Source organism: Pelobates fuscus, chromosome 6 (assembly GCF_036172605.1).
Source record: "Pelobates fuscus isolate aPelFus1 chromosome 6, aPelFus1.pri, whole genome shotgun sequence".
Lineage (NCBI taxonomy): Eukaryota > Metazoa > Chordata > Amphibia > Anura > Pelobatidae > Pelobates > Pelobates fuscus.
The window spans coordinates 81933974-81947215 of NC_086322.1; the positions used below are offsets into that span (position 1 = coordinate 81933974).

At 36.7% G+C, this 13242-nt stretch overlaps 1 protein-coding gene across 2 annotated transcripts in view; it reads right to left on the reverse strand.

The window, feature by feature from the left end:
* Window positions 1-341: 341 nt before the first annotated feature.
* Window positions 342-13242, reverse strand: part of APBB2 (amyloid beta precursor protein binding family B member 2) — a 341181-nt gene continuing 328280 nt past the window's right edge. For both annotated transcript variants that reach the window (XM_063457900.1, XM_063457901.1), the window contains 6 exons: window positions 12059-12173; window positions 11352-11439; window positions 10728-10811; window positions 9568-9683; window positions 7910-8086; window positions 342-5528 (listed from right to left, as the gene is read on the reverse strand). In XM_063457900.1, coding sequence (XP_063313970.1) covers window positions 5361-5528; window positions 7910-8086; window positions 9568-9683; window positions 10728-10811; window positions 11352-11439; window positions 12059-12173 — 748 coding nt within the window. In that variant the 3' untranslated portion in view covers window positions 342-5360. The remainder of the gene's footprint in view (window positions 5529-7909; window positions 8087-9567; window positions 9684-10727; window positions 10812-11351; window positions 11440-12058; window positions 12174-13242) is intronic.

The following is a 13242-nucleotide window of genomic DNA, read 5'->3' on the forward strand; positions in this document are numbered from 1 at the left end:
CCCCCATATGGTTGAACTCTAATTTGGAGTGCTGGGTTTAAACAGCCTTGGAAATGTTTATATTTTAAAATTTGTGTGTGTGCATATTAATTCTTTGTGTTATTATTTATATCACTACAGTTCTAAGAGAATTATGCACAGAAAATAAAAAATATGATTTACTAATGTATTATAAATAAATCATAAGAGAACCAAAAATATATTTTTTTAACAAATAATGTAACCATCTTAATTTCAGCTACCTGTTATAAAAAAAATAATACACATTAATATACAGATAGTTGGAAGCATATATTGAAGTCAAATATAAAAATAATAATGATAAAAAAAGACAAACAAGGTATAGTGAACATGGCTATTTATAAAGCCACAGCATACAAATAATGCATAGATAAATGAACTCTTACTAACACATTGCCATTTAATCACACATACACACCACATACATACTTTTTTGGCCGTAAAAAAAAGTGATTTTTTTTTTAATTACAATCGGTTTTACAAAATAATTTTTAAGTTAAAATATGCAAAGCTATTTTTAAAACAAAATATCTGCAAAGGATTTCCATTTTCCCATAGATCACTGTTTCTTCTGCCTTTTCATTAGATATTGACATTTTAGAGACCATGTTTAAATGTTTGTACAGTCCGTACATTTCTTAAAAGGCAAACATTAGCAAAGTGAGTCATCTGGCCGTGAGCAACATAATGCAAACATCTGCAGTGTACAGGTTAGACATCACTGGTTTAGCGTGAGCAGTTTTGAGATACTAGTGTAATTGGTTGACGTGCAGACATATGAAATGTATTGAATATCACGCCTAACAAGTGTCCTCAGTGACTGTCCCTAAACTGTGACTATCAGGAATGCATGCTCATATCTCCCAACAGTCCAAAGATCTGGATCGCGTACGGCTGTCCTGGTTTGATCAAGTTCCCATAAGGCATAGGTTGGATGCGTCATTAGACGTACCCATGGGCACATATTTACAGTGCCCACTCCCCTGTTTCACACCTACTAAATTTCAACAGGTATGCATATAGAATTTTACATTTCAGGCCACAATAGCCAACTCTGAAAAATTAATCAAGTCTGCTATGCTTTCAGTACAACTAGTTTGGCCTGAAACTTGAAATTCACGTTGAATTTTTCACAACTGATGCTTTAATGAATAACTGTGTTTGTGATGGACAGTCTCACCTCCCTAATGACTCATTCTTAAATAAGGGGCTTATTCACTAAACAGCATGTTCCTACAACAAATCCATTTAACCCTTATTGTTTCAAGAGTCTAATGTTCCCTGTAGTTTGTGGTTACGTCTAATGAATCAATATTTTAAAACACTGTATATTAATAAAGTGAGCTGGCACATTATCAGATTATGTTGTACATGGTGAGGCAGCATAAAAGTATTATTTAAAAATGCATTTATATTTACAATATATTTACTCTGTACTGTGCCATAAAACGTTATTTTGTCCTTGCGCAAAGAGAGTGCCATGAAGTGGGTCACTGCACTGAATTGAGTGTTTGATTGGTCAGTGTAGTTCTCACTACGAGGTTCATTAGTTCATTAAACAGTAATTGGTGGCTTTGACAAACAACTAGAGTTTTCCAACTTCCTTTTTTTTATTATCTCTTAGGAGACCTTGGAGGGGTAGATAAGTATCCACTCACATTATTCGAAATCTCCCTTATCCTAATGAACCTTGCTACGTAACATAGCCAATAACATGCAGCTGAACGTAGTCGAAACTCGACCGCTTTTACATTTTGCAGCTGTGAAAACCATACTTAAAAACAGAGGCACTACCAGTAAGGGGGGGTTACAGGTGATTTGCTCACTATGGCAAAGGCAACAAATTATGATAGAAATTAAAAATAATATATATGTATATTTACATAATACAAACTGCCTTCTTTAATGTGGAGCACAGTGTGGGCTAATATATCCCCTCATGACCAGTCAGAATTGGGTAAAGATACTTTCTATAAGAAATTGTGTTGCCTTTAATGTTATGCCGGCATATCAGTAAAAGAATATCCTACACTCATATCTTCAATAATAGCCTTTTATTGGCAACCCAGATAGCAATGTTTGCACTGTGTGTCTTTTCAAGCAGTTAAAAAGTTGTGATCTGGTTTATATTATTGAAAATCTATGGAGTTCTGGATATTCTTTACTTTATGGAAGTCAGTACAGGTATGACGGAGGCAGCTTTTTGCTTATTAATCCTATAGGTGAGTGTTCTTCCCTGATGGACTTTTTAAAATATCAGTAGAGGTCAAGAGGGTGAAAATTATGTACAGTTGAAGAATTTCACTTATACATTTGCTAGCACTTGACTGATCAAACGTAGAATAAAATGTATATCTTTTTAAACTGACATCAAGCTGATAATCACGAAAGGTGCACATTACAAAATTGGTTTCTAGATGAGAGGACACATTGAATAAGTCATTTACCAAGTTTCCTCATTAACAAGAAAATGTAATCCAAGCAGATATTAGTAATTGCAATACTTTACAAGAGTTCTCAACTAAAATGTTCTGGGTGTCAAGCTAGTGCAAATGAAATATAAGGACTTTGTTCAACCTGGTATCCCACATGGAAGAGGAAGCACTGTCTGCTTCACAACTATCAGGAACGGTATCCCTATTTGTGTGGTTTCATCTTTAACTTTAAGTACTCAAGAGATGTATAACACATACCAAAGATATGATGTAAAGAGCCGCTATGATTAACTATTGCTACTGTTATATTACGAAGGATACTATTTATATGGCAAGGGAACAGTTAGACATGTACTCGAATAAAAACCATTTTCTACAATATGGCTACATGAGTTAGACGCAATTCCCTTTCACTTATGTTAAGCTTATACTATAACTTATCAGATCTAGCAGCTGTAGTCTCCACACTAACCTCTGCATGGCACTCTCTGCCGAACAGCCGAAATCTGGGCACGAAAACCAAGACGAATGCATAAGTGAAACGTATACATTCAGGTACTCGAGAGAGAATTTTGGGGAGCTCAAGGCAAATTTCAAATCTAACGACAAACAAGCCAAACCGGAAGACTAGTTGAATTGAAGACTTTTTCCAGTTTGGTTACTTTAAAATTATGACAAACCTCTCTAGCCCTGACAAGCCTATTCACTAAAGTGAGAATTCAGAGTGATTTTTAAATGTCAGGTTGGAATAGTAGAACGGAATGCACAGCTGACTTTTTCAAATCTAGCTATTTCTACATTACATTTGAAATTTACTGGGAATTCTCACTTTAATAAATAATCCTGTGACTGTCTTCTAAACAATTCTCGGGGCTTCTGTAATAGGATAAAAACATTTCTAAAGATTGAAGGCTCTTTAAGTAAATCTTTATAAGGTAATTGTAAAGCTCTGTTGAAGAAGGGGTATTAATTTTGGGACAGGAATATCAGCTCACAACGTTCCCTAAGGCACAGCACCTTAAAAGTGTACATTGCATTTTAGTGCTATTTCTGAACCATAACTGGCTATTTAATTACAGTTTAGCTAATGGGAATCATCACTTCAGCTGAGAAGCACAAAATCAAAGGGATTCTAGAATTCCAGTTGTGGCAAATCAAGTAAATGATGTAGTTCTGCTTGGTATGAATACTATTTACATCATGGGCACCATACCTTTGATGAGAAAGAATACAATTTGTGTATCTTGTCTTGTTCTCACTGTATCTTCGTAAATTAGGTTTATACGGTTTGCAGATACAAGGAATTTCTTTAATAAGCCTTTGACTAGTGCTGTTGTACTAACCTTCTCAAAAACGATCATATTCATTTTTATGCAGCTTATATTTCTTTTCTAAAAGCTGATTGAATATAATTAGTTTTACATGATACCTGGGCAAACGGTGGTACTTTTTTCAACATTTTTCTAGCCTTAAAAAAACGAAAAGGGGAAATCAATCTCCAAATTTTAATTAATGACTACATTTCAGAATGCCACTATTGCTTGCTAATTGCTTTGATGACTGTGAACACAATTAGAGCCAATATTTCCTTGTATTTGGAATGAACGTTACAATGGAACGTTTCTAGATGTTATTCTGTTTGTGAAGAAACCGCTTGTATTACAGTTTTATGTGGGCGCATTAGGGGTACGTATCACTTACTATTGGTTTGTGCTTTCTAAAATGTGTAATTAATCTCCTGCATTGATTGTACAGGATTGTGACAGCACTTTTGTGGACATTTATAATAACGTGGCTGTGGAAATTGGATGAGAATAATGCGTACATTATGCCAAAATGAAAAACATTTAAAAAAATAAATAAAAATGAAGGGAGGTTGATTAAGAGTTAATCGTAGCTGATCTATTGTTCCCATAAATGGGTCTTGTTTTGATCACTCTACAGAATACCACACTGTATAACTCTAATGAAAAGTTATCATGTTCTCCTCTGAAATATTGTAAGAAAGAGATATGGCAGATAATTAAAAATGTAAGACACACTAGGCTTGCAGGGTGATGGTTAGTTGGATAGATTTTCAGGATTAACCCATACTAAGCATGCTTGTTTCAGAATGTATCACAAAGAACCACTTTGAATGAGAACAGTCACGTAATATTCTGCAAGTGGGACTAAAAACCCACACATGTTAACAATCGATCATGTTCTACGTGGTGTGAAGTACACTTGATCTGATCTTTGATTTCTATTGTACAGTATCCCAATTATTGTGCATCTCTAGTGAAAACTCTTTTAGAAGGTTCTTTTATGCTGTCTTCTTGTGCAGAGAAAAATGGTAACGCGCTGGAATACGAAATCCAGAAAGCATCTTCAGAGACATTTGAACGACAGCCTCTTGTGTGAATGTATCATAGAAATAGATGAGTCGGTTTACTCCCTCCCCTCCCCCCCCCCCACCCAATGATTAAACGAGGCAGTGAGCTATGGGATGCTTATGAATCCTTAACATTGATGGACTCCATAGCATTCACTATTTAGAGTGCAGAAAATGTCACTTTGTCATGAATTGTTAATCTTATTTACAATTTAAAACAGACTATCCAATGCGTGTAATGAGAACCACTGACAGTAGGGCAGAGAAAAATAAAATAAAAATTATGAGTAGATATATATTTATATTCATGCTTATTTTTGTAGTACGCCATGGTGTCGAAGAATAGGTACATGCTAGTCAAACATCGGATAAAAGTTATATTTTTTGAAGCGAAAGCAGCTGTTTGATGGAAGGTTAAGCTGCAGTATATTCCATTTCATCACTATCTTAGCTTCGCTATAGATGTCCGAGTCAAGTGCTGAAAGATCCAGTTGCGTTTTATTCATTTTTTTTTTTTTTTTTATCTGCGACTATGGCATGTCACCGACGGGGCGTTTCTGTTTCAAAGTGTCAATAAGGGACAAGACCCCTCTTTTTACGCTGGTTGTGACTCTTCGGGTTACTGAATCTGCGGGTGGAGGTGGAGGCTGAGGCTTCTGCGAGGGAGGCCTGGCGACCAGGCACTTTTGATACCGTAGCTAGAAGAAAAAAGTTCAAGCATTAATATGTTTCCAGGCATGGTCAATTAAAATCTATATCTTATTAAGTTCTTCTGCTGAAATCTAATGTAAATGACAGAGGACAAGAATAAATAGAAGCAATTTGTATCCTAGCTTAAGGGTTGTATTATACACAACGACAATGACCGTCTTCCTGTTTAATTTATTTGTTCTTAACGACTATCTATACACAATCCCAATCATTTTGTGTACCCTTTGCCTATTAAACATTTAAAGAAAGTATATGCATCATGAGTTTGTATTTTTTTTTTTACTAATAAACTGTTGTGTAAATTGCTTCTGAAATGTTAAGGGGGAGTTATTTTTAGAGACTGTCTTTCTTGTGAAAATAATATGGTAACCCCAAGTTCTACAAATGCTGCAATTGCTATGAAATGTACTAAAGGATTTGTATGTCAGGCATATATAATAATACAGTGACCAAACCAATATTTAGCCTTAACGAAAGATTTATAATGAACTTATATAAACCACAAGAGATTAACCAACACTATACACAATATACAACTTTGGATTTCTCTTCTGTGCAAAGTATAGAAATTGCAAAATAAAAAATAATTGTATTTTGTGACCAGAGCCACACAGTAAGAGAAGGATTTAGCCAGGGCACACTGTAGCTGCCTCTCATGTCCCATAGCCCTACTTTGTCAGGAATTTCAGGGATATGAGCTCTTGCTATGACGCTGTACTGACGCCATGGGAGATCTATCCAATAATTAGATGGGTTCAAACATCACAGTCTACATCATGGACCCAACGGACATATTTACAGAAACATGGCAGGAGTAGCAGGAAGAAGACTTATCTGCCACAAAAATGCTTTGCAAAAGTAACTTTGTCAAATATTAATATCAAATAGAGAGGGAAAAGAAGACAGCCTCCAAACATCAAATAATTTATAAAACCTCAAACTAAGCAAATCTTAATGAGCTTGAATAGTACGCGGCTGTGGAGCTGTGCGAGAATTCGTGTATAAGCATGAAATAAAAGAAAATATTAGATTTAGAATTCTAGCAGCACTTGAACACAGCGGGGAGAGATTTGGAAGGAGTCTATGATTATTAACTTACTGCAGCAAACTTGAGAGAAGGATTGCTCACTAGTGACACTGGAGAAGAAGAGTGACAGAGACAGGAAGAAAGTGACATGGGTGTGAGCTCAGAGTGACAATGCACAGGGTGAATGACATACTGGAATAGATCTCAACATTGGGGAGAAAGGAAGGGCAGCATGTGGAAGAGGAGGACGAGACTGTAGAAAATGTAGGCATGCTTTTGGCACCACAACTGTTGCTGACCAGATACCCCGTGCCTGCACGATTAAGGATTTTTTTTAACCCGAAACATAGCAGGTTGGTGGTTGTTTCTGCCTATGGTCCAATCAAGGAGAGTTGTTTTATTGTACGTTGCTGTATTGTCCATTTTGGTTTATAAAACAGGTTACCCTTGGTAATCATGGGAAATCTAGTCTAAAAACAGATGTGGTACCTGGGGTTAGCCATAACTGCTGCAGGAACAAGGAATAAAAGCGCATTGGTTCTAATCATACAAGGAAACCATAAATACCATAAGGAGAGCACCTTATTAAATAAATCATCTTTATGAAATCTTTTAACTGTTTGCAAAGATACGACATCCAGGCACTTTACCACTTGGGAACTACATTTCCCAGCAAACACACGCAAGGAGGGATTGACAGGAAAATAGAAAAAAAATATATAACATTTTATGCTTAATACAAATACTTTAAAGGATAACACAATATTTAATATTACACTGAAGCTTGTACACATGATAACTCAAGTCTAAACAAAAATATTCTCATCATTGAGAGAGACCAATACTTAAGACATGTGGAAAAAAGAGAGAGAGAGACCAATACTTAAGACATGTGGAAAAAAAATCATTACTTTTAACTATAAAATTACAATATATCATTAAGGATCGGACAATCTTGGTGGAGAATTAAAGGACACATAACTTTGCCAGATAAACAATCAATCCAAAATGGTGGATAATCGCACATTTGACCATTTTTGATTAAATGAGAACCTTCAGATAATGAATATCTAGGGGCGGTAATTTCTCATTTTGCTGGGTAATCAATCTCAAACTGTAGAAGAGATTGATTTTCTGCAGGTCTTGTATAATGCAGAAAGTCTCAGATCAGATCAACAAGATTTTGATTTACCGCATCACAGACATTCAAGAAACATGTAAGGGCCATACTTGTCCGTCTTAATTTTTGTACACATTATTCATGTACTAGAACTCTGACTTTTCTAAAATACTTTGTGGCACGCCGGCTACATCCTTTGCATTGCTGAAAACGCATCTTACCATGCATGCAGCCTGGACAGCTTCCGATACACTCCCTGCATTGGGCTCACACCAGAAAACATGTGTCTCAAAATGTTGATTGCCAGTGTCCATAATGAAAGCAAAGGTGTGCACATCCTTCCCAACTCCCATAAATGACAGGAAGCGAACCCTGCATTCTACCAATATTTCTTCATCCTGTAACACAGAACCATAAAGGTTACTACAGCACTAGACATACTCTAGTTTGAAACAGCCATCAACGTAATACTCGCATTAACAGGAATGCAATACTGAAAACTATTGGTTTGATAAAATATTTGTATTTTATGAATGAGTGGATGAAGCTATTTTTATTTGATGAAAATACCGAAGAAAGTGCAGCCTGGAGTCATTTGATTGCTCTTGTAACGTTAATAAAGCTGGGATGTTACTATGCGTTCATAGTTTCAATAATTACAGAATTCTTTCAGACTGTATATTTGATATTTAGCCAAAAGTAGATATGTGTAGCTGTGGTTGTGAAGTTTCATTGGCTCTGCTCAGTCTTGAGTTCAAAGTAAACAATGGTACGTTGTAATGACTTGATCCCAAAATCTCTGGTTGGATTTTGGTCTTAAAGGAATTGCTAGAAAACCCTTGCCAGACACACACACAAAAAAGAAAAGTATCTGCACTGGGCTTAATAATTGTAATGCAGAGGATAGATGTATGGTCACATTTACAGTGAGTCATGTAAGTGCGTACATAACCCCAGGAATGAATGAATGAAGCATAGACTTTTCTTGTTAATTCATGAAATAGTGTTAGAAATATTACTGTTAATAGCACGTGCCAGTATTATATAAATAAGATATAGGTTTCTTTGACATTTAACTTATCTTGCATGGTATATTTTTAGCAGTGCCCTGAAAGTGTTAATGTTCTCATTTAGACAACAAGTGACTCATTCAACCAACATCTGTTCTAGAATGTAAGGTACTACAAAAAAAAAAACAATGCAATCAGTGGCAGAACTACCGCTGTTGCAGCCTCACCGGGCCCACTGCGTGAAGCTATGGGTATGTGTCTTCAGGGGCCGGTTGTGTTCTGCAACGGATTATCAGCGATGTGCCCTCCCCCACCCCTTTTATTTTATTTTAAATCGGCAGCACTGAGGGGAAGTGTGTCATGGTCTGTCTGTGTATTTGTATGTGTGTCATGGTCTATCTGTGTGTTTCTATGTGCCTGTGTCAGAGGTAGAAGCTAGAACAGATTTTGTTTTCAAGTCTTAATAGAACACTGTGTATTTCAATGTGACTACAGGTGGACCTCATTTAGTGACCTACTTGTTTTACGACGGCTCGCACTTACGACCAATTCATTCTACGACCGGGTCGTAGGAACAGAACCCAGTCGGTAAGTGAGGAGTGTCTGTATACGGTTTTAAGATGGATACATAATGCATGGTTGACCATGGTAGTTTTGACTACATAGTCGCCTATAGAAACTCTGTCTGGCCAGCTGTTCAGTTAAATATAGCATAAATGTAATACATTGTTATCAAAGACTAACTAAACTCTAAAATCCTAAACATACAGTTTTTTGTATCAGTAGAGCATTGTATTTCCCCCCCTTGATCTCCCATATGTCACAGATACTTGTAATAACGCAGCTAAAATAAGACACTATTCTCTTACCTTCTCTTTCATGACAGTCACAGTAGCATCAGCAACATTCATAATTACAGGTGTCCATTCTTCTTTGTCTGGTGGGTTTGTAAAATTTTCAATGGCTTCATTTACAATATCCATACCTGGAAAAGCAATAGAACGAGAAAGAGGAGAGAGACATCATGCCCTTAATAGTCTCTTTACCTTTACACTAAGTTTAGGATAGTATTGGTATAGCACTGGACTGATTAACTGAAGTGAGATAAAGCCACACAAGTGTCAATGGGCTGCCATTTCAGAAGCATTGGCAACTGACAAGCATATGTGCATGCCCAACAAATCTGGTTCTTTCTTGACCAAAACACCATGGTCCCATCAAGAGAAAGGCAAACAGGTTGCTACAAGTTGCCTTTACCTTAGTTTAAGTAAGCGCTTCTTGCTCAGAACAAAGGTGGCAAAACCAAAGTTTATTCCACGAGGGGTACACTTTCATAAAACTGTAAATTTAAAAGATGTCCTGGAGTGCACACACTTATAGGGACCCCAACAGTGACAAGAAGCGACCAAACTCCCAAGTGCAAGTGATAGAACAAAGGACTAAGCACTTGTAGAGGTCCAGGGCAGTTTTACTGGATAAGGTGCAGCAATTTTTGGATCCTAACAGGGTCTTAAAAAGGCTCAGTTAGGAGCTGAAATGTTGCTGCATGGTGATCTACAAGTGCCCAGTACTTATTTCTAATTCATCTCCCGTAGACTTTGACAGACAATTTAACATTCCTTTCAACACATTTCCAAAAGTTTAGTATTCACCACCTCTATTCAGTCTGTAAGATTAAATGCAGTGTAAATGAACACACTGACGCAAGGCTAAGTGAAGCATGCACAAACAGAGAATAGTATTCATCTTTGCATTTTTGTTACTGTTTAATTATGCGGAAAATAAGCACAGATCACATATACGGTCAATTACTTATTGTCCTAGACACCGATACTATGCCCTTACACCTGCGCCATGCTTATAATTCTAGTACAGGCTTAGACAGTGGCAGAACACACATTTAAAGTATATAGTAATTTAACAATTGTCCTACCCATTGGCACCATGCCCAGATAAAATCTAATGTTTGGAATTCAAACATGGGCTTAGGCACTGCCTGTACGTGTTGATAAACCACATAAAAACTTACCAACTGGCCTAGACACTGGCACCATGCCCAGATACAGCACATGAAACTTCTGCACAAGTTCTGTCTTTGGTGTTGGGAATTCTACTGCATATGAAGAAAGATATTATAAACATCATTATTACTGACCGCTAAGAGGCAGAAAACATACAATAAAACATACCTATTAATGCCGGTCCGGTAACCATTGTGCAGATTTCCCTCCAGTGAACAAGTTTAATGCATTTTTATTTATTTAAAACAAGCACTTATATTTTATTGGCTCAATGAACCAGTGTCTAATGTGCTCTTTAAATGTTAAGGCTGCAGTTTTCGTGACTTGCTTTTAACTGCTGGTTTATTTTATTGCTTTAATAACCTTCGTCAGGTGGTTAAATGTCCTAACCAACACATTCACGGCACATTGCTAGAAACACAACAGCACACAGGACTGAAAATGATGGGCGATTAATAATTTAGCTGAAATACCTTGCAAGGTATTAGTACAGGTGCAGATATTCTACAGAGAAATGTCCTTAAGGTTAAGATCTACTGCAGCATAAATTGCTGCTGGTAACAAATGTATGCCCTGCAAAACAACCAAGCTAAGTCAGTCTGTTTACTAAGCCCCTCTTGTTATCTGCGTACCTTGCAAAGGAACGTCCAGACTGGCATTTGGTCGCTCCTGTGATGAACTGCAAGCAGACGCTTTGGCATTTTTCCTTTCTGCCATAATCTGCAAATAATATAGTTGATATTAACTATTGCAATGCAAAATACAAATAAACCAATGTGATTCAAATTCACGGGCTTCAAAAAAATAAATAAATCACTTGCATAATCCCTTTTTGTGTCCTCCCATAACTACATAGGAAATGCTATTTGAGCTTAGTATATTTAATATACTAAATTCACTTTAAAAGGTTCCTGAATGGCATTTGACAGTTAATTGTGGGTGCTTTTAGGATGTGTCTGATACGGATCTCTATTTACTGTACATGAAAGTCATTTAGCACTAGTATACCTCCTTTAGGTAGCCCCCTTATGTGGCGCGGGTTCATAATTGGTGATAAAATTAGCTTCATCTCCATTCTGACCCACCCCTCCATCACCCTCAATGCTTTAAGGCAGGCTTCCCCAAACTCCGGCCCTCCATATGTTGCTGAACTACAACTCCCATGATTCTATGAATGAAATAGAAAGGCTGAGAATCATGGGAGTTGTAGTTCAGCAACATCTGGAGGGCCGGAGTTTGGGGAAGCCTGCTTTAAGGCATTGAATACGGCGGTGTTTAAAAACGTCTTTGAGAGTGAAGAGGCCTAAAAGGCCTTCTTCCCACTGTAATTCCGATTTACCTTAGAGCAGATTTCGTGAAGACTGGTGGCAATTGCTTTTGCTGGAGTGTCACATCTGAACACGTGACATTTTAAAATTCTTGTTTCTTTGTCTCTTGCAACATAAGCAAAGTCCCTATAGGGAAACAAAAAAAAAAAAAAATACAAAGTTAAAGAGTAAATTATTTTTTGAAACTAAACATCCATGGTTGCTATTTGTTTTTAGAAATCCAAACTCTATTTTGAATATTCTGTATTGTGGTTTACCCAGTGTTGTTACTTCACCTGCACTCAAGCAGGTTATTATATAAGAACGGAGCTAAATAAATGCTGAAATCAGAACAACAATGCAGAATAAGTAACATAACTTCACATGGCAGATCTTTGGAATCAGTCCAAGATTTATGAAATTCAGTAAAAATACTAAGATTAGCAAGGGCTCTCTAAATATTTGGAAAAAAAATAACCAGAAGAACAGGCAAGTAGTAACATACTGCTGTAGGTACTTTAGTATTGGTGTGGACTACTGAGAGGTTGGTGCTTGGTATGCACGTGTTCCAACATTATCACCAGATGCAGAAATGAACAATGGCACTTTAAAATGTGATTGTATATTTTCCACCAAGCAAACAAATACAATATGCTGCGCTGACTTGTAAATTGTAAATGAGTAAAACCTTGGAGTAATAAATCTCCATGTGTAGCTTAATTGGAAAGCTGATTTCTTCATTGAAATTCAGGGACCGCATCCCTGTGCTCATAAACACTAAGTTTCAGGAAAGGCAGCTCAGATAAGCCAGCTTTAGATAGTATATAGAGGACATTATAACAAAGGATGCTTGCTGGATACCTTTTTGCTATCTTTGCAAAAAATTCAATCACAGAAATGTACATTTTTTTTTGCAGCTAATCCAATCATTGGCACCTATTGCTCTTCAGATAAAAGAATACCAGATTGTGTGTTTTTGTGTCATAGAAAGTATTGTGTATATTTTCAAATCATATAACCTTTTCCTGGAAGAATGTTTAAGGACATGCGTGCACTGTGGATAGCAGGAGAGGAGGCACATATCTGTATTTAGCTAGCCGTCAAAAAGGTTCAGAATATTTTGTGCAAAGTTTGCAGGAATTATTACAGTTTAACATCAAACCGCCTATATTTCCATTCTCATAGGTTTTTATAGCAGAGCTTCGTATGTACTTGG